A 27,223-nucleotide genomic window follows, 5' to 3' on the forward strand; every position below is an offset into this window, starting at 1 on the left:
TATGATGGCAAAAAATGCAATGTCTTGCGGATATGAAGAAGAAATAGGCAAGTATTAAAATGAATATTGTATTGTATCTCATATTTGCATGGCTAGTCATTCTGTTAAAACTCCCTAAACAAAGACATAGAATAACAAACAAACAACTACTATTGTATTGCTTAATTCAAAATTCACATACAAATTCATCACTAACTAAGATATCAGTAAAAAATACAGATATGTGTGTGAGAAGGAGGTAGAATAATGAATCATAGAACTGAAGGGCTGGAAAGGATCTTGAGAGGACACCAAGTCCAGCCTCGTGTGCTGACCATCTAGACCATCTCTGACAGGTGTTTGTCTAAGCTGCTTTTTAAAAAGTCAGATAATGGGATTCCACAACCTGCCTTGTAACCTGTTCTGGGGCTTCCCTATCCTTAGAGTTAGAAAGTTTTTCTACTGTCTAAAATAAATCTCCCTTGCTGCAGATAAAGCTGATTGCTTCTTGTGAGACCCTCAGTGGACATAAAGAACAAGTGATCCCTGTCCTCTTTGTAACAACCTCTTACATGTTTGAAGGCTCATCAGGTTCCCCCTCCGTTTTTTCTTCTCTAGACTAAATATGCCCAGTTCTTTCCACCTTGCTTCATAGGTCGGGTTTTCTAAACCTTTTATCATTTTGTTGCGCACTTCTAGATTCTCTCCAATTTGTCCACATATTTCTTATTGTGTGATTGCCAAAACTGAACCTAGTCCTCCAGCTGAGGCCTTCGCGGTGAGCTTATGCTCAAATACATTTGTTTTTGTTAAAAGAAGAGGAGTACTTGTGGCAACTTAGAGACTAACAAAGTAACTCCCTCCCCACAAAGGTACCTGTTTCATGTCATATTTCACAAGCTATTATTACTACTTTTTAAAAATTACTTTCCTTGCTAGAATCCATGGCAGACACAAAGGAGAGAAATCAAACGTCCATCACAGGATTTATCCTCCTGGACTTTGGGAATCTCCATGAACTGAAAATTCTTCTCTTCCTGCTCTTTCTGGCGATCTACATTGTGACAGTGGCTGGGAACATCCTCATTGTTTCACTAGTTGTGTCCCATCAGTACCTTCACACCCCCATGTACTTCTTCCTGGTCCTGCTTGGAGACCTGCTACACATCCACCATCCTGCCCAGGATGCTGGCCAGTCTCCTGACTGGGGACAGATCCATTTCTGTTCATGGCTGCCTGGTACAATTTGATATCTTTGGTTCTCTGTTAGCTGCAGAATGTTGTCTCTTATCAGTGATGTCTTACGATCGGTATTTAGCCATATGCAAACCACTGCATTATGCAGCCCGCATGAATAGTAGATTTTCCTTCCAGCTAGCAGCTGGGTCTTGGCTAAGTGGGTCTGTAGTCAGCAGCATCACAGTATGTTGGCTATCACAGTTGATTTTCTGTGGCCCCAATGAAATTGACCATTTCCTTTGTGATTACACCCCATTGATAAAACTGTCCTGCAGTGACACCAGCTTGATGGTTCTTGTGATTTCCCCTGTCTGCTTCATATTCATTCTTCTCCCATTTCTATTAACCCTGGCATCTTACGTGGCTATCATCAGCACTGTCCTGAGAATCTCTTCCAGCGCTGGGAGGCAAAAGGCTTTTTCCACCTGCTCCTCTCACCTCATCGTGGTGACAATTTTCTATGGGACCCTGTTTGTTGTTTACATGCTCCCAGACACTGCTGCACTGCGAGACCTGAACAAAGTGTCCTCTGTCTTCTACACCATCCTGACTCCCGTGGTCAATCCCCTCATCTACAGCCTGAGAAACAAGGAGGTCAAGGAGGCCCTGAGAAAAGCTCTAAGTAAGACTATGGCTTTTACAACCAATCACAAACTTTTTTCTCAACATTTATTGTAAGTTGCAATAAAATGGATATAATGGGAGCTCATCAAGTGGTGTAATATAGCAAACCACAGCGCACGTGGGAGCCCTGAATTATTCGAGCTGTTCTATTACCTACAGTGAGACCCCTGGTGTGCAGGAAGGCCAGTTTTTAAGTAATGAATGCAGCGCCAGGTATTCGCTGACTCATAAGGCGTGGTCTGGATGGACCTGGATCTGCCTGGGGTAAAGTGAGCTAAAGGAGCTGCACTGCGACATGGGCAGAGCATGTCCAGCCCACCCTGAACTGAACTCCACTGATGTCAGTGGGGACTTAAGGGGTTTATTCCTGATGAAGTTCCCTATAGTGCAGCAGGTCTACGCGAGGTATACGATGTTTGCAGTGTTGTTTTAGCTGTGTTTTTCCCCAGGATATTAGAGAGACAAGGTAGGTGAGGTAATATCGTTTATTGGTCCAGATTATGCTGGTGAAAGAGACAAGCTTTTGAATTTACACAGAGGTCTTCTTGAGATCGGGGACAGGTACTCGGCATGTCACAGCTGCATACAAATGTGGAACAGATAAGGCCTTAACACGTTGCAAGAGGCTATTCAAGGTGAAGTGGACAGTTAACACCTCTCCAGTCACAGGACAAAAAGGGTTGGGGTATGTCTACACTTACTATTTAAAGGGCAAAAAGTCCTTTTTTTGTGTTTAAACCGCTGGACTGTCTACTCTTGTTAATGACTTTTTGCAGTGAAACTTACAGCCCTGGGATAGCTGCCCTACAGCGCTGCTCTCATCGGGGATGGAAGTGCTGGTAGTGTAAACACTCTCTGACGCCTGAGGAATTGAGTGAGTACACAAACCAGCGCCTTACTTTCACCGGTCCCCTATCACCAGTGAAACTTACAGCACTACAACTTACAGGTTACAACTTAATAATTCAGGCCATGATTTTTGCTGTGTAGCGGATTTATGAATTTAAGTATCATGAAACAATTACAACCCATACTCACTGGGGACCACATCCTGAATGATATCTTTCTGGAACCCCCTCCTCTGGCCTTCAAACACACCCCTGCAACCTCTCCAACCTCATTATCAGAAGCAAGCTCCCCACACACCAGGAGCCACCAACTCAAAGCAGCACCAGCCTCTGCCATAACAACAGATGCAAAACCTGCCAACATATCTTCACTGCCACAGTAGTCAAAACCCCCCACAACACACATTTCCAGATCCATGGGCCCTACACATGCCTATCACAACATGTGGCATACCTCAACTGGTAGGCCTTCTCAGAGCAAGCCCAACCACATACCAAATGGCAGGGAGAGGAGAAGGCCTCTCTTATAAACTTTAGCCCACTGCTTAGGGCACTCACCAAGAATGTGGGAGACCCACAGTTCAATTTCCCCCTCTGCCTGAGAGGAAGAAGGGAATTGAAGAATGGTTCTCTACATTTTACATACATGCTCTAACCATTGGGGAAAAGATAGGCTTGAAGGATTAGATTTGTATCTCTAAATGTCCCGTACACATCAACTTTACAGTACACACAAAAAAGAATGAAAACAATATTTCCGTTGCTAAGAATAGAAATTTACAGATAGGCAAAGTAAGAAAAATGCTGCTTGAGAATTTATTAGAGTTTGATTTAAGGATATTTGCCTTGTATATTTTGACACGTGATGTTGTCAGCGTGTGTTGCAATGGTTGTAAAGCTTTAACTTTTAAAAACCAACATCTCCTGTCATTAAACAATTATCGTCTGACCAGCTCTGTTGTGTGACTCACCCTCACAATTTCCCACACCTCTAATTGTTTAAATCAATAAAAATCTGGAAAAAACAATACTTAAAACTCAAATGCAAAAATTGATAAAAATAGAAAAAAATGCTTAAAAGTACACACTGATATTATACGCTAAATTATAAAAAAATAAAAATTGAATTCTGCCAAGCCTAACTAAAGGATATCCAAATGTGGTGCTCTTCCAGTCTCTCCTGTTGAAGCTGTTGTACTGTATATAAACAATTAAATATGCACTGGGCCTCAGAGTGAGCAAAAGTGACTCTGTATCCCAGTGGTCAGGTCAGTCATTGGAGAGATGGAAGATCCTTGTGCTAATTCCTTCTCCTGATCAACCAGAGGCCCTGCCCCCGCAACGCCTCTTCCCAAGGCCCTGCCCCCGCACTGCCTCTTCTCTGAGGCCCCGGCCCCACACCGCCTCTTCCCCCAAGGCCCCGCCTCCACACCACCCCTTCCCTCGAGGCTCCACCCTCATCCTGCACCTTCCCCCGAGGCCCTGCTCTGGCACCTCCTCTTCTCCCGAAGGCCTTGCACCTTGCTTGCTCTTCTCGGCCATCTCCCGCCTCTCACTTGCCCTTAAGGCCAGTAAAAAGTGATGGGGCCATGGCCCCCTGGCTCCCCCTATTCCAGCACCCCTGTGTTCCTCTGGCCATTTTGTGTAGAGTTACATGTGTTCAGAGCCTGCCGACTGGACAAGGTTTCGCAGGTGAGATAAGCTGGGTGAAACCCATCTTCACAGGTTTGTGGATCATGCTGGGGCTTCCACGGATGCATGCCCAGAGACACAAAGTAAGATACTTTGCAAATGTTTACAGTGCAAATTTAGGTGCCTAGGTCAAGATTTTTAAAGGTATTTTTAAAGGTAGGGATTTCAATGGGTGTTAGGTGCTTAGAGGCTTTTGAAAATCCCACTAGGCACCGAAATACCTTTAAGAATCTAGCCAGAAGTAAGTTTAGGTGCCTACAGAGTTCAATGGAAGCAGAGCGCGTGTCTGTGGATTGCAGTGGTGCCTAAAACTGCCTAAATCTAGTCTTGAGGTGCCTAAGTCCCTTTGTGGATCTGAGCCTGGGTAACTAGAGGTCACCGGAGTCTTCTTCATTCATTGAAGCAGGAAGCCACTCATATACTATGAATTTTAGTTCCTTTTCCCCTGGTCTGCTACTACCAGACCTATTGATTGAGACCTTTACAGAATGGCTCTGAGATATTTGTGTGTTATTCCAGTTACACATTGATCGAAACTCCTGAAATCAAAGCTATTGTGCTGACATAAAGCAGGGTGCTGAATCATGGCTAGTATGTTGAAAGTTCAGTCAGAATATCAAAGTGTTAATCTTCACATGGCTAGATAGTTATCATTTTCCCCATTCTGTAATCAGGAAGATCAAACCGAAAATTATTCTTATTTAGCATTTCTAGAACACCACAAATGGTTGCGTGGGAATTTAACATACAAATAAAGAAAAAAATATTTTGCCCCCAAATCACGTTGTGCTAACTAATCTGATATTGTTATGATTAATAACTATTATTATTATCATTCTTATTACTGTTGTTTCTTTTTATTTTAAATTCAAATAAGAACATTTTATTAAATGTTAAAAACATGCTTAAAAACATGACAATACATCAAATTACCAGCCAGCCATACAGATAGATAGACCCCAGTCTCAGTGTCACCCACTGACTGGCACACAGCTCCCAGTGTCCATTGGGCACCCAGCCCCCTGCGTCTCCTGGGAAATTCCCAGCCCAGGAGCCACCCCCCAGCAGGATATTTTGCAAATGGCAAAATTTGGAAAATGGTAAGAAAGTGCGGGGGAAAAGGCCCTACTTCTTGACCTTCCTCTAACTTTTGCCATTTGGAAAATAAAAATTAAGGGTTGAAAATATTACTGTCAGAAACAAAGCATACTTTTACTGTTAAAGAAAATGCTTTCAACACTTAACAATAGTCAGTGTTCGGTGGAAATAGTTTGGAAACAGGAAGAAAGTGTGAAAAAACCCAGTGCTTTCCTATAATATTTTCCTATGGTTTCAAAATTTCTTTCAGGAAAATTGGAATTTCCAGACAGGAATCTTTCTAATGGGGATATTTCCCATACAATTTTCCACAGGAAAAATCCTCATTTTCCCACCAGCTCTACTCAACATCAAGAGTTTTCACATTATCCCCAGAAAGAACAGGGAACCTCTATCCATTCACAGAACAGGTCAAGTGTTCACTTCAGCAATGCTCCGCCCACCTCAGATCCGCATCATCTCAGTTAAACATGACCCATGTGCAGTGACAATCAAAGAGTTGTTTGTGAGCCACGTGTTCTACACCGAGCTCTCAGTGTGCTTCAGAATGCATCAATTGGGGTGAAATATTACCCTCCCCAGAGTGCCAGCATTAGGCCTACACAACACTTCAGACATATTTTGAGGACTTAACTGGGAGTCAGGTGGTGCACAGGTCTTGTATTGATCTTCTGAACAGCAGTGAGTTTCACCCTTTAAGAATTTGGGCCTGGTCCAAAGCTCACTGACTTCAATGGGAGTCTCCCCATTGACTTCATTGGGCTTTGGCTCCTTCCCTCATAGGATTGAGAGACTCAGGAGTTGGCCAAAGGTTCCCTGAGAAAAATTCTTTTTTGTAGTGTACCTAGAATGGAGAAATTGGAGAACAACCAGCCAACTGGCCTACTTTATATGAGCCAGTTCGAGGAAGGAGAGGGAAGTATGAATGTCTACTTCCTTGCAACTTGTGCAATTATTCACACCTCTGAATGAGAATATAAATGCTCAGGACCTATTTCCTCATAGACTCATAGATATTAAGGTCAGAAGAGACCAATATGATCATCTAGTCTTACCTCCTGCACAATGCAGGCCACCAAATCTCACCCACTCACTGCTGCAATAAACCTCTCACCTATGTCTGAGCTATTGAAGTCCTCAGATCATGGTTTAAAGACTTCAAAGTACAGAGAATCCTCCAGCAAGCGACCCGTGCCCCATGCTGCAGAGGAAGGTGAAAAACCCCCGGGGCCTCTACCAATCTGCCCTGGAGGAAAATTCCTTCCTGACCCCAAATACGGCAATCAGCTGTACCCTGAGCATGTGGGTAAGACTCACCAGCCAGATACCCAGGAAAGAATTCTCGGTAGTAACTCAGATCCCACCCCATCTAACATTCCATCACAGGCCATTGGGCCTATTTACCATGAGTAGTTCACGATCAATTAATTGCCAACATCATGTTATCCCATCATACCCTCTCCTCCATAAACTTATTCAGTTTAATCTTGAAGCCAGATAGGTCTTTTGCCCCCACTGCTTCCCTTGGAAGGCTGTTCCAGAACTTCACTCCTCTGATGGTTAGAAACCTTCGTCTAATTTCAAGTCTAAACTTCCTGATGGCCAGTTTATATCCATTTGTTCTTGTGTCAGCATTGGTACTGAGCTTATGCCTCTGATGGCCGTGCAGTCCCTTCTGATTGACACTGGTGTCAATCAGAGAAGAATCAGGCACTATCATTCTGCTCTGCTAGCATTTTACATCAGCTCTGTAATTGCTTTCTGCAAGTGTAATCGACTACAGAAGCTGCAAGGCCATGGAGATTCATGCCATCATACTCCATGGTTTCTTTCAGACCTTGGCCAAACAGGGCAGGGATGAATGAAAATTTGGAGGAACTTTCCTCAGATATAGACACCTGTCCCATGAAAGAATGATAGAACCACCAGCTTACCTTGCCACAGTCAACCAATCACAGACATTCATGATTAAATGAATAGCATTTGGACAACATTAACCCTAAAGGGGCAATGAACCGAGACGTGATGCTGTCCACATGCCCTTCCCAGATCCATGCAAGCCCTTCCCAATAAATACAGGTATCTAGAAGACAATCATATACACATGTGATTTTTTTCAGTGTTTCAATCAGCTACAGAGATGATCATTATTTCTGAAACTTTGATGACTTTTTTTGCCCAGATTTTCTAATTCCAATGCACACAAAAATTGACAGAACAGTAACATTTTATGTGTTTCTTTTTGCAGTTTTTCGACACCAGTTCAACCATAGCATTGAATGCCATTGACTTCAAAGGAGCTACTCCAGATTTGCACAGTTGTGTAACTGACATCAGAAAAAAGATGTGTACCCAAATTACTTTCTATGAGAAAATATTCTTCTCTTCATCATGTCCCACAATATTCTCCTCAGAGCCTCTTTCACCTCCTTCTTCCTCAGGCTGTAAATAAAGCGGTTCAAGGTGGGTGTGACGGTTGTGTAGATCAGAGATAGCACTTTGTTGCTGTCTGGTAAGTTAATGGGTCTTAAAAGATCAGGCTGCTGCTCCCATAATACAGTGTCACCACAATGAGGTGTGAGAAACAGGTGGAGAAGGCTTTGTGTCTGCCTTCAGCCAATGCCATCTTTAAGATGGTGGAGATAATAAAGATGTAGGACACAAAGATGAGAGTAAATGGCATGAAGATGACCAGTATAGCAGCTGTAAACAACTGCATTTCATACTGAGAGGTGTCAATGCAAGAAAGCTTAATCAATGGGGGAATGTCACAGAAGAAATAGTTAATGTTATTGGATACACAAAATGGCAAGGTGAAACCCCGGACTGTCTGTTCTAGGGACACCACATTACCACTGAACTATGAGAGAACTGCCAATGAAAGGCAGACCTTCCTGTTCATGATGAGCCTGTACCTCAGTAGGTTGCATATGGCCACGTAGCAGTGTCATAAATATAAAGAAAAGAGTAGCACAAAATCCCTCCTTGGTGGCTGTACTGAATCGCTTTACCTGTAAGGGGTTAAGTAGCTCAAATCACCTAGTTGGCACCTGACCAGAAGGACCAATGAGAACAGAAGATACTTTCCAATCTGGGGCGGGGGAGAGAGGGCTTGTTTGTGGCTCTCTTTGTTTTGTTCCCTCTCCGGACGGAGAGAGAGACCAAGCAGGTACAACATACCTGGAAGAATCCATCTAAAATTACAGAAATTGTAGGTAAGGCAAGGAATTGCATTCGGTTCTCTTTTGTTTTGGCTTGTGAATTTTCCTCTGCTAGAAAGGTAGTTTTATTCCTGTTTTTGTAACTTTCAAGCTCAGCCCAGTGGGGAATCCTCTGTGTTTTAAATCTTTGTATTACCCTGTAAAGTTGCCTTGCATCCTGATTTTGCAGGTGTGATTCTTTTACTTTTTTCTTTATCAATAAAGTTTTTCTTTGAAGAACCTGATTGATTGTCAGTGTCCTAAAGACAAAGGGTAGCTGGGGGACACCACAGAAGAACTGATGCACCATGTTGCCTCCACAGAAGGATATTGCAAAGGTTTTTCCAGTGTGCACTGCAGAGTAGAGAAGAACATTGGTCCAGGCACTGGCTGCCATTTGGACACAAGCTCTTCTGTTCATAGCTGTCTCGTAGTGCAGGGGTTGACAGATGGTGACATATCGATCGTACGCCATGATGGTCAGTATAGCAAAATCTGCTGAAGCGAAGAAGACGACGAGAAAGACTTGGGCAACACATCCAGAATAAGAAATCGATCTTGTGTTCATCAGGGAGTTGGCCATGGATTTGGACATGGTGACAGAGATGGAGCCGAGGTCTAGGATGGACAGATTCATCAGGAAGAAGTACAGGGGGGTGTGAAGGTGGTGGTCGAGGGCTATGGCTGTGATGATGAGAAGGTTCTCCAGCAGGGATATCAGGTAAAGCACTGGAAACACCACAAAGTATAAAATCTGCAGTTCTGGAACATCAGAGTACCCCAGGAGAAGGAATTCTGTCATGGTGGTTTGGTTGGACATTTTCTTCCTCAGTACACTGTGTGATGGCTGTAGGGGGAATGAGAAGGACCATGGTCAGGATTAGAGCAACAGAGGGAATTGCCCTGATTCCTCTTTCTCTAATATCTCATTATATGAATGTCAAAGGTGCACAGAACTCGTCACTTACAATGAGTAGGTGTTGGGACGGGGGCAGATTTTTAAAGGTATTGTTGCACCTAGTGAGATTCTCAAAAGCATCAGGGCCCTCAACACTCCTTGAAATCAACGAGTTATAAGCTCCTAGGTGCTTCTGAAAGTCCCACTAGGTACCAAAATACCTGTGGAAACATAGCCCCTGTCTCGTTATGTGTAAGTTCTGCACACCCATTGACACCGAGTATACTCAGCCAGCAGCAGTGTGAAGCTAGGACAGGAGCTCTGACTTCTATTTGCAGTGAGCTCCCGTCTGTCCTTGAACGGGTCAGGATAGACAGGGGTTGTCTGCTTGGCTCAGCTCTAACCCAGGGTTGAAAGGGGCTAGTCTGTATAAAACAGAGTCTTTGAGCTGTCAACTTTACTGGTTATTCAGCTGTTACCTCCACGCAGCTATCCATTTGAAAGAGTAATCACACAGATGCAATAGAATAAATGGTTTGAAATTAAGGGTTTATCAGGCAATATTAATGTTCTCCAATTTATTTGAGGTTTAAGGCTGGCTGGAAATTTTCAGCTGTGTTCTTTTTAATCCAGACTGGGTTTTCAGCTAAACAGCAACAAATCTCAGAATCTGTCTGCTTTTCTCCAGACGTTTTGGATTGTTCACTAAAGAAACTGAAAACTCAAAACCCAAACATTTTTGTTTTTTTGATTAAAAAAATTCACTTTTTAGCAAAAAGTTTTCATTTGCCAAAAACTGAGCAGGGGGGGAGGGGAAATGTATTTAGGAAATGAATTTCAGTGAAAAGTCAAAATTTTCCTGGAGGATGGAAAAATTCCAATCAGCAGTAGGCATCTGATTAATTTGAGAGTAAAAGTCTTCACGAGTTCAGATTGTAATTCATATTTATCCTCTTAATTTTACCTCTATGTTCATCCCCAAACCTAGTTAATTGAAAAAGCAAACTTACTGTGCTGATGTTTGTGGATTTTTTCCCCAATGTATGATCCAATCAGTCATCCAGCACTACGATTCTTTGGTCAATATCTATCTATGTACCAGAATCTAGACGTGAAAAGCACATGCATCTGAGAATTCTTTCCCCCTTCATTTTGAGACTGCACTGCCAGAACTAGACTCAAACCTGTTGCTCTCTGCAGATGAGCTGTGTGTAGCTGGCATTGAGCGTCACTGGCATTAAAGGACTGATGCTGCAGGAAGGTAATTTATTCATGTCTATTTCCTAAGGGCGGTTGGGACTCACTCCCTGGAGCCCTGCACAGCTCAGCAGCAGAGGCCCAGAAGCAAGTGCAGAGATGCCTAGCTGATGAAGGCAAAAGAGCCATTCTGTCCCTCCAGTCCGACTCTCACATAGCATGGGGCCTATGATCTCCCCCAGCATTCCCTGATTCCAGCCCAGCTTCTGTGTTATCTGTGGGCCAGGATTGCAAAGATGGAGACAGGCACCTATGGGGATTTATCAATGCTCCGAAATGAGCTCGGTGCCTAAGTCCCATGGTCATTCAGTGGGAGTGAGTAGCTTAACCTGCTTAGATGCTATTGTACATCCCAATAGGCAGCTGTCATAAATATAAAGGGAAGGGTCAACACCTTTAAAATCCCACCTGGCCAGAAAAAAAACCCTTTCACCTGTAAAGGGTTAAGAAGCTAGGATAACCTCCCTGGCACCTGACCAAAATGAACAATGAGGAATCATAGAATCATAGAACATCAGAGTTGGAAGGGACCTTTGGAGATCATCTAGTCCAACCCCCTGCCCAGAGCAGGACCAATCCCAACTAAATCATCCCAGCCAGGGCTTTGTCAAGCCTGACCTTAAAATCTTCTAAGGAAGGGGATTCCACCACCTCCCTAGGTAAAGCATTCCACTGTTTCACCACCCTCCTAGTGAAAAAGTTTTTCCTGATATCCAACCTAAATCTCCCCATCTGCAACTTGAGACAATTACTCCTTGTCCTCTCATCTGCTATGACTGAGAATAGTCTAGATCCATCCTCTTTTGATCCACCTTTCAGGTAGTTAAAAGCAGCTATCAAATCCCCCCTCATTCTTCTCTTCTGCAGACTAAACAATCCCAGTTCCCTCAGCCTCTCCTCATAACTCATGTGTTTTAGATCCCCTAATCATTTTTGTTGCCCTTCGCTGGACTCTCTCCAATTTATCCACATCCTTCTTGTAGTATGGGGCCCAAAACTGGACACAGTACTCCAGATGAGGCCTCACCAATGTCGAATAGAGGGGAACGATCACGTCCCTCGATCTGCTGGCAATGCCCCTACTTATGCACCCCAAAATGCCATTGGCCTTCTTGGCAACAAGGGCACACTGCTGACTCATATCCAGCTTCTTGTCCACTGTCACCCCTAGGTCCTTCTCTGCAGAACTGCTGCCTAGCCATCCGGTCCCTAGTCTGTAGCGGTGTATTGGATTCTTCCGTCCTAAGTGCAGAACTCTGCACTTGTCCTTGTTGAACCTCATCAGATTTCTTTTGACCAAATCCTCCAATTTGTCTAGGTCCCTCTGTATCCTATCCCTACCCTCCAGCGAATCTACCACTCCTCCCAGTTTAGGGTTATCCACAAACTTGCTGAGGGTGTAATCCACACCATCCTCCAGATCATTAATGAAAATATTGAACAAAACCAGCTCCAGGACTGACCCTTGGGGCACTCTGCTAGATACCGGCTGCCAACTAGAAATGGAGCCATTGATCGCTACCTGTTGAGCCTGACAATCTAGCCAACTTTCTACCCACCTTGTAGTGCATCCATCCAGCCCATACTTCTTTAACTTGCTGACAAGAATACTGTGGGAGACCGTGTCAAAAGCTTTGCTAAAGTCGAGGAATAACATGTCCACTGCTTTCCCTTCATCCACAGAACCAGTTATCTCATCATAAAAGGCAATTAGATTAGTCAGGCATGACTTGCCCTTGGTGAATCCATGCTGACTGTTCCTGATCACTTTCCTCTTGTCTAAATGCTTTAGAATTGATTCCTTGAGGACGTGCTCCATGATTTTTCTGGGGACTGAGGTCAGGCTGACCAGCCTGTAGTTCCCAGGATCCTCCTTCTTCCCTTTCTTAAAGAGGGGCACTACGTTAGCCTTTTTCCAGTCGTCCGGGACTTCCCCGGATCGCCATGCATTTTCAAAGATAATGGCCAATGGCTCTGCAATCACATCCACCAATTCCTTTGCAACGCATCCAGCCCCATGGACTTGTGCAAGTCCAGTTTTTCTAAATAGTCTCGAAACACTTCTTCCTTCACAGAGGGCTGGCCACCTCCTCCCCTTCCTGTGCTGCCCAGTGCAGCAGTCTGGGAGCTGACCTTGTTCGTGAAGACAGAGGAAAAAAAGCATTGAGTACATTAGCTTTTTCCACATCCTCTGGCACCAGGTTGCCTCCCTCATTCAGTAAGGGGCCCACACTTTCCTTGGCTTTCTTCTTGTTGCCAACATACCTGAAGAAACTCTTCTTGTTACTCCTAACATCCCTCGCTAGCTGCAACTCCAGGTGTGATTTAGCCTTCCTGATTTCATTCCTACATGCCCGAGCAATATTTATATACTCATCCCTGGTCATTTGTCCAATCTTCCACTTCTTGTAAGCCTCTTTTTTGTGTTTAAGAACAGCAAGGATTTCACTGTTAAGCCAAGCTGGTCGCCTGTCATATTTACTATTCTTTCTACACATCGGGATGGTTTGTCCCTGTAAGCACAATAAGGATTCTTTAAAATACAGCCAGCTCTCCTGGACTCCTTTCCCCCTCATGTTATTCTCCCAGGGGATCCTGCCCATCAGTTCCCGGAGGGAGTCAAAGTCTGCTTTTCTGAAGTCCAGAGTCCGTATTCTGCTGCTTTCCTTTCTTTCTTGTGTCAGGATCCTGAACTCGACCATCTCATTGTCACTGCCTCCCAGGTTCCCATCTACTTTTGCTTCCCCTACTAATTCTTCCCAGTTTGTGAGCAGCAGGTCAAGAAGAGCTCTGCCCCTAGTTGGTTCCTCCAGCACTTGCACCAGGAAATTGTCCCCTACAGTTTCCCAAAACTTCATGGATTCTCTGTGCACCGCTATTATTGCTCTCCCAGCAGATATCAAGGTGATTGAATTCGCCCATGAGAACCAGGGAGTGCGATCTAGTATCTTCTGCGGGTTGCCGGAAGAAAGCCTCGTCCACCTCATCCTCAGGAGACAAGATACTTTCAAAGCTGGAGGGGGGGAGAGACATAGATTCTCTCTGTCTGTGTTGTTTTTGCTGGGACCAGAGCAGGAATGCAGGTCAGATCTCCTGTAAAGGGCTAATAAGCAATCTAGTTAGATTCAGTTTTGTTTAAATGGCTGAGAAAATAAGTTGTGCTGAATGGAATGTATATTCCTGTTTTTCTGTCTTTTTGGAACTTAAGGTATTGCCTAGAGGGATTCTCTATGTTTTGAATCTGATTACCCTGAAAGTTATTTACATTCCTGATTTTACAGAGGTGATTCTTTTACTTTTTCTTCAGTTAAAATTCTTCTTTTAAGAACCTTATTGCTTTTTCATTGTTCTTAAGATCCAAGGGTTTGGGTCTGTGTTCACCTATGCAAATTGGTGAGGATTTTTATCAAGCCTTCCCCAGGAAAGGGGGTGTAGGGTTTGGGGAGGATTTTGGCGGGGAAGACGTTTCCAAGTGGGCTCTTCCCGATTATATATTTGTTAGACGCTTGGTGGTGGCAGCGAAAAAGTCCAAGGGCAAAAGGTAAAATAGTTTGTACCTTGGGGAAGTTTTAACCTAAGCTGGTAAAAATAAGCTTAGGGGGTTTTTCATGCAGGTCTCCACATCTGCACTCGAGAGTTCAGAGTGGGGAAGGAACCTTGACACAGTGGCAGAGCAGTGGGATTAACTTAAACTCATTTTGAGATTTTTTGAACCAGAAGCACAGATTTTTTAAAAGGAAATATTTTTTTTTCCTTTGAGCTGTTGGAAAGCAGGTTTTAAGCTGAAAGCAGTTACAGGTTTTTTTCTCTCTGCTTGGGGGCCAGAGCAGAGACAAAAGGGAATTGTCTTTTGTGAGCTGGAGTTTTCTTTACCTAAAGGCAGGGTAGTTAACCTCCTGCAGGGAAATTCACAAGTCTTCACAGACCTGAAGTTGTTTTTTACCTAAGAGCAACTAGTGGGGTTTTCTGTCTATTTGCCTGGAGACAAAGGTGTTAGGGTCTTTTTTAAGAATTTTCCTGTAGGCTGACAATCACTATCAGACAACATAGGTATTTGGTTACAGCACAACCTATATATATATATATATATATATATATATATATTTTGACAAGCCAAGTTTTTTGTTTGTTTGTTTGTTTGTTTTATTTCTAACTCTCGGGTGTAAAGTTAGTTAAAAACAGAGAGGCAAACATGACAGAGCCCAAGGCAGAAACAGCTAAAGAGGCTGCCCACAGGAGAGCTATGGAGGCAGCGAAAGAGGCAGAAAAACACCAAGAGGCTGCTCACAGGAGAGCAATGGAGGCAAAGGAAAAAGAAATGGAGGAGAAGGAAAAAGAGCGGAAGCATGCACTGGAGATGGAGAAGGCAAAGGCTGAGCAGAATCTACTGGATGACCCTAACCATCCAACTCCAGCAATCCACAAATGGGAGTGACTATGTCCACAGTATAATCAATCCAGTGCTATTGCTGAATATTTTCTCGCCTTTGAGAGACTGTGCACTCTCCTTAAAATTCCTGAAGCTCACAAGATGACCACACTGGTCGCAAAATTAACTGGATGAGTTCTGGACATATTCAATAAGATGCCTATTGATGAGGCTTCTGACTATAATAAGATCAAGGATTTGTTTTAAAGCAATTTCAAATTACATCTGAAATGTACAGAGTAAAATTTCAAACCCTTAAGAGAGGGCGGGGACTAAGTAATGTGGCTTATCTAAACCAGATGAAGGATCTGTTAGAGAAATGGGTCCAAGGAAGGGGTGTCACTAGCTTTGACGGAATGTGTGATTTGATAGCTCAGGAGCAATTCCTGAATATGTCCAAGGAGGAAATAAAACAGTGTTTATGGGATAAGGAAATGGACTCAGCAGAAAGTATTGCTTCTTATGCTGATTGATACAAGCAGTCCCAGACCACCAGAGGGGCGGAGCAAGCCGGAACAAAATGGGTGGAGGGAGGAGAGAGGAAGAACCCTGGTCGCAGTTGGAGCGGATACCAGAAGGGACAACCTCAGACCACACCCTACTACTGGAGGCAGCCCAAGGCCCCAACTACACACCAAGGAATACTCCAGACACCTTATCATCCTGCCACACCGCTCTCCAGCAACCCACCTCGCCCCAGTGACCCGTCAGCTGGACGATGTTTTAAATGTAACGAGCCAGGGCATGTAAAGGCCAACTGCCCCAAGAACCCCAACAGATTACAGTTCATTGCACCGGAATAACACCAGAGGTCCTCAGGCCCAGATACCTCCCAGATAACCTTGGAGGGGAGGGAAACTGTGAGTGTGGGCGGGAAGAAGGTCACCGCGTGGAGGGACACCGGAGCACAAGTGTCGGCTATCCATGCTTCCTTAGTGGACCCCAATTTAATTGACCCAGAGATCCAACTGACAATTCAACCCTTCAAGTCAAACTCATTTAATGTGCCTAAAATCAAGTTGCCTGTCCAGTACAAGGGCAGGTCAGGAACCTGGACTTTTGCAGTCTATGATGATTATCCCATCCCCGCGCTGTTGGGGGAAGACTTGGCCAATCATGTGAAACTAGCCAAGAGGGTGGGAATGGTCACCCGCAGCCAGGCTAAGCAAGCCGTCCCGCCTAGCTCTGTTACGGAAACTTCTACCAGGACCCGGTCAGAGGTGATGGACCCAGACTGCATGCCAACGTCTGCAACAGCAGTAGTGGATCCAGTCCCAGATACCCAGACAGAGCCAGTCCCAGAACCGGAACCGGCAGCACCCCATAACCCTGCACAAAAGGCTCAGCCGGAGCCTGAACCCCAACATAGTGCACCAGCGGAGAGCGGTTCACAGTCAACGGAAACAGCCCCATCCCATACATTGCTTCGAGAGGGACCAAGCCTAGGTCCACAATCCAATGAGGAACTTATGTTTCCAGCATCAAGGGAACAGTTCCAGATCGAACAGGAAGCAGATGAAAGCCTCCAGAGAGCTTGGACAGCAGCACTGAGTAACCCACCGCCTCTCAGCTCTTCTAATCGATCCAGGTTTGTTGTAGAAAGAGGACTTCTATGCAAGGAAACTCTTTCTGGTGGACACCAGGAAGACTGGCATCCTCAGAGACAGTTGGTAGTTCCAACTAAGTACTGGGTCAGGCTCTTGAGCTTGGCCCACGATCATCCTAGTCGCCATGCTGGGGTGAACAGGACCAAAGACTATTTCGGGAGGTCATTCCACTGGGAGGGAATGGGCAAGGATGTTTCTACCTATGTCCGGTCTTGTGAGGTATGCCAAAGAGTGGGAAAACCCCAAGACCAGGTCAAAGCCCCTCTCCAGCCACTCCCCATCATTGAAGTTCCATTTCAGCAAGTAGCGGTGGATATTCTGGATCCTTTTCCAAAAAAGACACCCACAGGAAAGCAGTACACACTGACTTTCAAGGATTTTGCCATCCGATGGCCGGAAGCACTAGCTGTAAGCAACACCAAGGCTAAAAGTGTGTGCCAGGCACTAGCAGACATTTTTGCCAGGGTAGGTTGGCACCCTGACGTCCTCACAGATGCAGGGACTAATTTCCTGGCAGGAACTATGATAAACCTTTGGAAAGCTCATGGGGTAAATCACTTGGTTGCCACTCCTTACCACCATCAAACAAATGGCCTAATGGAAAAATTTAATGGGACTTTGGGGGCCATGATACATAAATTCGGAAATGAGCACTCCAGTGATTGGGACCTAGTGTTGCACCAGTTGCTCTTTGCCTACAGAGCTGTACCACATCCTAGTTTAGGGTTTTCACCATTTGAACTTGTATATGACCATGGGGTGATGGACCCGGACCCCAGGCCAACATCTGCAACAACAGTAGTGGATCCAGTCCCAGAGACCCAGACAGAGCCAGTCCCAGAACCTGACTGATTTTCAGTGTCCTAAAGACAAAGGGTTTGGTCTGTGCTCACATTGCTAACCAATTGGTTGGTATATTATTCTCAAGCCTCCCCCGGAAAGGGGGGTGAAGGAGTTTGGGGGGATATTTTCTGGGAATCGGGATTCCAAGTGACCGTTCCCTGAATTTTCGTATACATGACTTGGTGGTGGCAGCAATACCGTCCAAGAACAAGGGAAGGAATTTGTGCCTTGGGGAAGTTTTAACATAAGCTGGTAGAATATAAGCTTAGGGGGTCTTTCATGTGCGTCCCCAAATCTCTACCACAGAGTTCAGAGTGGGTGGGGAAGGGAACCCTGACAAGGGTCATACTCCATGGTGGCCAGAAGGAAACACTCAGAGGCCCCAAGGAAGAGCAGGAAATCCATTTGTACAACACAGCCCATGTAGGAAATGTTCTTGTCCTCTGAGAGGAAGTTCACCAGCATCTTGGGGACAGTGACCGAGGTGTAGCAGGATAAGACCCGGAGAAAGAAATACGTGGGGGTGTGAAAGGCTGGGTCCATGGTGATGGTGATGAGAAGGATGTTCCCAGTCAGGGTAATGCTGTAAAATAACAGATAGATGGAGAACAGAGGTACCCCCAGCTCGCGGTGGTTGGACAATCCCAGTAGAGTGAATTCAGTCACCACAGTGAGGTTCCTCCTTCTTGATTCTTCTGCATATTTCCTCTGTGGGGGGACAATAAATATCTAGATAACATGTGAAGGAATGACCCATTTCAGGAACTAAGGAGGAGATGTTCAAAGGCACACATGGAAGTTATGGACTCAGTGCCCAAGGACATTCAATAGGAGTTGTGGCCCACATCCCCAAAGGTATGTGAGTGGCTAACTCCCATTGATTTCTAGGGGAGTTAGGCACCTAAATACTTTAAAGTGTCTGGGAGCCTGAATGCCACATGTGCCTTTGAAAATCTTCCCCAAAAGTCATAGGAGCAAATTCTCTCTTCATGTCACCAAGTTCAAATCTCATGGAGGGTCCTTCCAAAATCCCTGTGTGGGTTGACTGGCATTTCCATATTCTTGATGTGGCCAGAAAATGGGAATAAATGTCTCAAGAGAAAGAATCACCCCCAAAAGTTCATCATTTCTGTGTGAGCAGTCAGGACTGCCTGGAAAGGGCCCTTCAGTTAGACAGATAGACTCACAGATAGACCAACAGAAAGACAGACAGACACATAGGCAGACCAGTAAAAATACAGATACACCAATAGATAGATAGACCAGTAAACCAATGGATAGATTTCACTTGGACCCAAGTTACTTGGTTAAATTCTATCCTCTTTCACATTCCTTTAACCATCCCACCTTCCCACCCTCTCCAAGAAGGATGCACAGTTTCTGACTTGTAATTCATAAGGAACAGATTGACTACACTATATTCTAACTGACACACTATGCAGGTCCCCAAGTGGTGCAGATCAGCAAAGCTGCTTTGAAGTCAATGGAGCTATGCTGATTTACCCCTAGAATTCCATCTAATCAGCACAGAGTTTTCTGCCCTGCTCGGTGAATCTAAAGCAGGGGTGGGCAAACTTTTTTGGCCTGAGGGCCACATCTGGGTGGGGAACTTGCATGCGTGGCCATGAATGTAGGGCTGGGGCAAGGGGTTGGGGTGTGGGAGCGAGTGCGGGGTATGGGAGGGGGTGTGGTGTGAAGGAAGGGGTCTTTGTACAGAATATTCAAAGGGAGTGAGTTTTAAATTCATACTCATGATGTTTGGAACAGATCCTCAGCTGGTAAAAATTCTCAGAGATCTATTGACTTCAATGGAGCTATGACAATTTAAACCATCTGAGGATTGGCTCTTTGATTTTTAAGAAAAAAGAAAAGGAGTACTTGTGGCACCTTAGAGACTATCCAATTTATTTGAGCATGAGCTTTTGTGAGCTACAGCTCACTTCATGCTCAAATAAATTGGTTAGTCTCTAAGGTGCCACAAGTACTCCTTTTCTTTTTGCGAATATAGACTAACACGGCTGTTACTCTGAAACTTGATTTTTAAGGATTCCCAGTGTGATACTTTCATTTGTTCACAGAAGCAAAAGAGAGCATGTTAAAAATGTATCCTGTCAAAACAGCTCAAAGGTCAAACACTGAGTATTTTACGATGAACTGTTTGTAAATGACAGCTAGAGTAAGAGATAGCCATAAAAATCTTTGTTAAATAATGTTTAATAAGGAGTCCTTATGAGAAAATCATGATCTGGACATAGACAATTGTTAACAGGAAAAGAAGCACAATAATTTGCACAATAATTTCCATAGATTATTCATTATCTAGCTAGCTAACATAATTCACAATCAAATAGAAATCTATCATTATGACGAAATGAGGTTGTCTGTTCGGACAAGGAATGGTCCTGTCTGTCTGTCTCTCTATCTAATCACATACTCTGCTTTTCTCTGTCATATATGCAGTGTACACAACCATGCACAAAGATGATATCCTAATACTAATCACTGGCCAGCTTCTGAGATCCTTTCTCAGTTTGGATGTGAGCAGATCGACACGGGAAGGCGTATGGAACACCAGATCAGTGTAAGTGATGGCACTTTTCCACTTACATTAAGATTAGAACAAAATGACCCCAGACAAGAAGCTTACACCAGTGTTCATGTCATTACTGAGTGCTGCCCAGTGACTTTGGGACAGAACCTCATCAGTAGTAAACGTGTGATGTTATTGGGTCTACTCTGCATTGGTGCTGGTCTAGCTGAGTTGGGAAATCAGACCCTGACCTCTCTGTCACACTCACTTTCTTCAGGGTGCTGTCAGACAAATCTGAATCCTTGTGAATATAGGTTATTGGCCAAATCCTGATCTCCTTGAAGTGATGGGCTAAACCCTAGTGGCTTCCATGGAATACAAATCTGACCTCATTATCCTGTGTCAGGTTTTCTTTAGGAAACTCTGGAAAAAGTTTCTCTTCAAAACACCCTTTTCACCATAGCAAGAATGACACCGTTTTTACATATTCAATAGGTAAAAATAATAGAAAAGATGCCTACCTGAGATTATTATTTCTCTAACATCATTAATAATACAATAATACCCCAACAGTCGATACATAATCATTTCATGAAGAACTCAGCCAAGCAGAAACCTCTTTTGTACCCTTTTATCATTGTGGGGAGCAAACCTTCAGCTCGCTCAGAAAACCCCATCAAAGAGATGACATAGTGGCACTTCCAAGAGAGGACAAACATTGAAAATCCTGTCAAACCAAACACTCACCATCTCCCCAGGCTTTCCCACCTCCACAACTTCCTGGAACAAAGAAACAAAACAAACCACCAACCAACCAGTTAAGCCAAAAAAAAATGCTAAAAATCAGACAAACAAACAAACAAACAAACAAAAAGCACAAAGAACAAATGCATTGATACCTTAATCAGAGATTTTATTCCCACAAACAAGAAGAGCGAGAGATCTCACTATGGACTTTGCTTTGGCTACTGATTTTATGGGCAGGGCGCTCAGATAGTATGGTGATGCGTAGCAGTGTATGATAGATAGATTCTGATCTTATTTACATTGGCCTAAACCTATAGTAACTCCATTTTTCGGAGTCATGTTTGTCTGGATTTTTCCTAGTGTAAATACCCAATTCTGCATAAACAGAGTGCACAGTATTTTCTCATGCAAGCGATAATGTCATCAGTTGATTATATTTATAAAGAAACAGAGAATGAAATTGTTACTGAAGGAGAAATAAGGACATTTTATTCTTAGAGAATAACCTCCAAACTATCAGTTTACTCAAGGCACCTTTGAGCACCTTGTTCCTCATGCCGTACATGATCGGATTCATCATTGGTGGCAACACAGAATAGAGAACAGCCACCACGAGATCCAGACCTGAGGTAGAGCTGGAGGTGGGTTTCAAGTAGGCAAAGGTCGCCGTGCAAATAAACAAGGAGACCAGAATGAGGTGAGGGAGGCAGGTGGAGAAGGCTTTATGCCTACCCTGCTCAGAGGGGATTCTCAGCACTGTGGTGAAGATCTGAACATACGACACAATTATGAAAATAAAGCAGCTTGAGGCTAAGCACATACTAAAGATGAGAAACCCAACTTCACTGAGGTCTGAATCAGAGCAAGCGAGCTTGAGTAGCTGGGGGACTTCACAGAAGAATTGCTCCACCATGTTGCCTCCACAGAAGGATATTGCAAAGGTGTTTCCAGTGTGCACTGCAGAGTAGAGAAGAACACTGATCCAGGCACTGGCTGCCATTTGGACACAAGCTCTTCTGTTCATCACTGTCTCATAGTGCAGTGGTTGGCAGATGGCAGTGTATCGGTCGTACGCCATGATGGTCAGTATGGCAAAATCTGCTGAAGCGAAGAAGACGACGAGAAAGACTTGGGCAACACATCCAGCATAAGAAATCGATCTTGTGTTCATGAGGGAGTTAGCCATGGATTTGGGGATGGTGGCAGAGATGGAGCCAAGGTCTAGGATGGACAGATTCATCAGGAAGAAGTACATGGGGGTGTGAAGGTGGCGGTCAAGGGCTATTGCTGTGATGATGAGAAGGTTCCACAGTAGGCATAACAGGTAAAGCACTAGAAACACCACAAAGTGTAAAATCTGCAGTTCTGGAACATCAGAGAATCCCAGGAGAAGGAATTCGGTCATGGTTGTTTGGTTGGACATTTTCTTCCTCAGTACACTGGCTGGAATGAGTGATGGCTGCAGGGGGAATGAGAAGGACAATGGTCAGGATGAGAGCAACAGAGGGAATTGCCCTGATTCCCCTTTCTCTAATATCTCATTATATGAATGCCAAAGGTGCACAGAACTCATCACTTACAATGAGTAGGTGTTGGCAGTGCTCCTCACCTCTGACAATCAGTCAGTCATGTTATCACGCTATTGTAAATTGGGTCAGATCCTTTAAAGTCAATGAAGCTTCGTTACTTTACCCCATCTGACGATTTGGCCCAAGATGTGGCTTGTTAAACGCAGCCTGATTCCCACGTACACTCACCCAGCATCAATAGTAGCAGCTCAGCTCTGATTTTTCTACCCCAAGCTCTGTGCCTAGACGGCCAGCTGCCTGCTTCCAAATTGATTTATGGCACCAACTCCCAGCTGCACTTTGGCCTGCGTGTTACAATGGACTAGCAGCATCCCTCCATTATCACTATGTTGTATTGTTTACTCTGTGCTGTGCGGTGCAGGGGTTGCCAGGACACTTGGGCTCTACTCTTGTCTCTGCCAGCAACCTGCTGTGTGACCTTGGGCCAGTCATTTCCCCTCTTTCTGCCATGTCTACTAGGACTGTAAGGGCCTTCAGAGAGGGGCTGTGGGGCAGATTTTTAAAGGTATTGATGCACCTAGTGGGATTCTCAAAAGCATCAGGGCCCTCAACACCCCTTGAAATCAACGAGTTATAAGCTCCTAGGTGCTTCTGAAAGTCCCACTAGGTGCCGAAATACCTTTGGAAACATAGCCCCATGTCTTGTTATGTGTAAGTTCTGCACACCCATTGACACCGACTATACTCAGCCAGCAGCAGTGTGAAGCTAGGACAGGAGCTCTGACTTCTATTCGCAGTGAGCTCCCGTCTGTCCTTGAACGGGTCAGGATAGACAGGGGTTGTCTGCTTGGATCAGCTCTAACCCAGGGTTGAAAGGGGCTAGTCTGTATAAAACAGAGTCTGTGAGCTGTCAGCTTTACCGGTTATTCAGTTGTTACCTCCTCTCAGCTATCCCTTTGAAAGAGTAATCACACAGATGCAATAGAATAAATGGTTTGAAATTAAGGGTTTATCAGGCAATATTAATGTTCTCCAATTTATTTGAAGTTTAAGGCTGGTTGGAAATTTTCAGCTGTGTTCTTTTAATCAAGACTGGGTTTTTAGCTAAACAACAACAAATCTCAGAATCTGTCTGCTTTTCTCTAAACATTTTTGGATTGTTCACTAAAGAAACTGAAAACTCAAAACCCAAACATTTTTGGTTTTTTCGATTAAAAAAATCCACTTTTCAGCAGAAAGTTTTCATTTGCCAAAAACTGAGAGGGGAAAAAATGGATTTTGGGTTTTCAGTGAAAAGTCAAAATTTTCCTGAAAGGTGGAAAAATTCCAATCAGCAGTAGGCATCTGATTAATTTGAGAGTAAAAGTCTTAACGAGTTCAGATTGTAATTCATATTTATCCTCTTAATTTTACCTCTATGTTCATCCCCAAACCCAGTTAATTAAAAAAGCAAACTTACTGTGCTGATCTTTGTGGATTTTTTCCCCAATGTATGATCCAATCAGTCATCCAGCACTACGATTCTTTGGTCAATATCTATCTATGTACAAGAATCTAGAAGCGAAAAGCACATGCATCTGAGAATTCTTTCCCCCTTCATTTTGAGACTGCACTGCCAGAACTAGACTCAAACCTGTTGCTCTCTGCAGATGAGCTGTGTGTAGCTGGCATTGAGCATCACTGGCATTAAAGGACTGATGCTGCAGGAAGGTAATTTATTCATGTCTATTTCCTAAGGGCGGGTGGGACTCACTCCCTGGAGCCCTGCACAGCTCAGCAGCAGAGGCCCAGAGGCAAGTGCAGAGATGCCTAGCTGATGAAGGCAAAAGAGCCATTCTGTCCCTCCAGTCTGACCCTCACATAGCATGGGGCCTATAATCTCCCCCAGCATTCCCTGATTCCAGCCCAGCTTCTGTGTTATCTGTGGGCCAGGATCACAAAGATGGAGACAAGCACCTATGGGGATTTATCAATGCTCCGAAATGAGCTCAGTGCCTAAGTCCCATGGTCATTAAGTGGGAGTGAGGAGCGTAACCTGCTTAGATGCTATTGTAAATCCCAATAGGCAGCTATCTCCTTCTTTAGGTACCTAAACCCCTTTGTAATCCTGGCCCTGTCTCTCTCATTAACTTCCAAGGCCTGGGCTTCTCTTGAATTTCAGAAAATCATTCCTGGGATTGGCAAAGGAGCAGTGTCATGGAAAAATTAACCGCGCGGTGTGTTTGGATCAGAACAAAGTCTGAGGTCCGTTTATTTAAGCGTGCGCATACAGGGAGAGTCAGCCGGAGCTCCTCTGCCGCAAATGGAAAATACAGGAGCTGATAAAGCTGAAAACCACAATCTGTTAAGCACACTTCCTTCAACAGCATTTTTCCTTATTTGGCCTACAGTGCAAGCTTCAACGGTAGCTTTACCTGATTTGGAATATAGCAAAACAAGCTTTACCTGTTATTGACAGGTGCTTCCTTTGCGGTTAACGGTCTTTTCTAACTTCTAGTGGTTGTGGTTACATTTTTAAGCTGAGCTGTTGCTATTTGCCTCTTAATGGAATTTTCCTCACCCTTTTCTTATGCTTCATACACACAGTTAGCTTGACCAAAGTTTTAGGCCTATAAGTTTAGGCCTACTAGATTTTTCCTCCACAGCAGTAAGGCATGTATATCTTGGGCTCCTAACTCCCTTAGAGGCCCTTGAGAATCCCAGCATGTAATGATAACTAGTACAGCCAGCAGGGGTGAAACTAACTTACAGGACTTACCGGTACGCCAGAGTCCTGAGCAGGGGGGTGGGGCCTGAACCGGAAGAGGTGGGGCCTTGAAATCCCTAAGAACTTTAAATCGAGATTTAAAGGGCCCAGGGCTCCGGCTGTGGCAGCAGCATCTGGAAGTACTGGGCCCTTTAAATCACGGCCAGAGCTACCAGATACGGAGGCACCTGGGAGCCCCCGGGCTTGGGGTGATTTAAAGGGCCCGGGGCTCCCCGCAGGGGCAGGAGCCCCAGGCCCTTTAAATCACCACCCTAGCCCTGCTGCTGGAATCCCCGGGGTAGCGGTGGTGGCCGGGAGCTCGGGCGGTGATTTAAAGGGCCCGGTGCTCCCAGCCGCTGCTACCACAGAGGCGCCCCGTGCCCTTTAAATCGCCACCCGACCCCAGGGGTTCCCAGCCACCTCCACTACCAGGGGGCTCCAGCAGCAGGGCTCTGGCAGCAATTTAAAGGGCCTGGGGTTTTTTGTTCCATTCAGCACAGCTTATTTGATCATCCATTTAAACAAAAAAGAATCTAACGCATATCTAGCTAGATTCCTTACTAAGTTCTAAGACTCCATTCCTTTTCTGTTCCCGGCAAAAGCATCACACAGACAGAGAGAATCTTTATTTCTCCCCCCCTCCAGCTTTGAAAGTATCTTGTCTCCTCATTGGTCATTTTGGTCAGGTGCCAGCGAGGTTATCCTAGCTTCTTAACCCTTTGCAGGTGAAAGGGTTTTTCCTCTGGCCAGGAGGGATTTTATAGGTGTTTACCCTTTCCTTTATATTTATGACACACACCCCCAAATCACAGATAGGGTGAAATGCTCGCTGTGATTTCTTCCTGGAGCTCTAGGAGAAAACAGAGTTAATAAGACACATGCACCTCTAAATATACTAACAAGTATATAAAGACTAACAATATTTTCCACATCTCAAGGACGATTTTAACCAGTTGATTCTGGGAAACTTTCACGGGACAGTGCATCAGCCACTTTGTTAGAAGCTCCTGAGATGTGTTGGATGTCGAAATCAAAATCTTGGAGAGCTAAACTCCACCAAAGAAGTTTTTTGTTATTTCCCGTGGCGGTATGAAGCCACCGTAGCGCAGCATGGTCGGTTTGCAGGTGGAAACGCCTATCCCCAAACATATGGGCGTAGCTTTCCCAGAGCTTAGACAATGGCGTAACATTCTTTTACACTGACTGACCAGTTGCTTTCCCTCTCAGACAACTTCTTGCTGAGAAACACGACAGGGTGGAATTCTTGATCCAGTCCTTCCTGCAATAAACTGCTCCCACACCACTCTCGGACGCATCTGTGGTTACTAGGAATGGTTTGTCAAAGTCTGGGGCCTTTAGTACAGGGTCAGACATGAGTGTCGCTTTAAGCTGGTTAAAGGCCTTCTGGCACTCTTCGGTCCACTGAACAGCATTTGGCTGTTTCTCTTTGGTTAGGTCTGTCAGGGGGGGCGGCGATTTGGCTGTATTGCGGTACAAATCACCTGTAATAACCGGCCAAGCCTAAGAAGGATTGAACCTCTTTCTTTGACTTTGGGACAGGCCACTTTTGGATAGCATCCACTTTGGCCTGTAGGGGGTTGATAGTTCCTTGACCCACCTGATGTCCAAGGTAAGTCACTCTGTTTAGGCCTATTTGACACTTCTTAGCCTTAACAGTTAGTCCTGCCTCCCTTATGCGCTCAAAGACTTTTTGTAGATGTTCCAGGTGTTCTGCCCAGAAATCCGAAAATATGGCCACATTGTCAGGGTAGGTGACTGCATATTCTCCTAATCCCTCTAGGAGACCATCTACAAGTCTTTGGAAGGTGGCGGGTGTATTCCGCAGCCCGAAAGGGAGTACATTAAATTCATACAGCCCGACATGAGTGGTGAAGGCTGACCTTTCCTTGGCGGATTCATCTGGCGGTACCTGCCAGTACCCCTTGGTTAAGTCTAA

The 27,223-nt window shown here is 44.7% G+C and overlaps 1 protein-coding gene and 2 pseudogenes across 1 annotated transcript; 1 reads left to right on the forward strand and 2 right to left on the reverse strand.

The window, feature by feature from the left end:
* Window positions 1-923: 923 nt before the first annotated feature.
* Window positions 924-1,896, forward strand: LOC144274330 (olfactory receptor 11A1-like; annotated as a pseudogene).
* Window positions 1,897-8,007: 6,111 nt separating this feature from the next.
* Window positions 8,008-18,257, reverse strand: LOC144274041 (olfactory receptor 10A7-like; annotated as a pseudogene).
* Window positions 18,258-21,454: 3,197 nt separating this feature from the next.
* On the reverse strand, window positions 21,455-22,414 carry LOC144275187 (olfactory receptor 14A16-like). Its single transcript, XM_077834344.1, has one exon. The coding sequence runs from the start codon at window positions 22,412-22,414 to the stop codon at window positions 21,455-21,457; it is 960 nt and encodes a 319-aa protein (XP_077690470.1).
* Window positions 22,415-27,223: the final 4,809 nt, after the last annotated feature.

The sequence above is a fragment of the Eretmochelys imbricata genome, chromosome 14, assembly GCF_965152235.1.
Source record: "Eretmochelys imbricata isolate rEreImb1 chromosome 14, rEreImb1.hap1, whole genome shotgun sequence".
In the NCBI taxonomy this organism is placed as follows: Eukaryota; Metazoa; Chordata; order Testudines; family Cheloniidae; genus Eretmochelys; species Eretmochelys imbricata.

What these genes read in the sequence shown, in the direction of transcription:
- LOC144275187 (XM_077834344.1), bottom strand. Translation starts at nt 22,414, where the DNA reads ATGTCCAACCAAACAACCATGACCGAATTCCTTCTCCTGGGATTCTCT.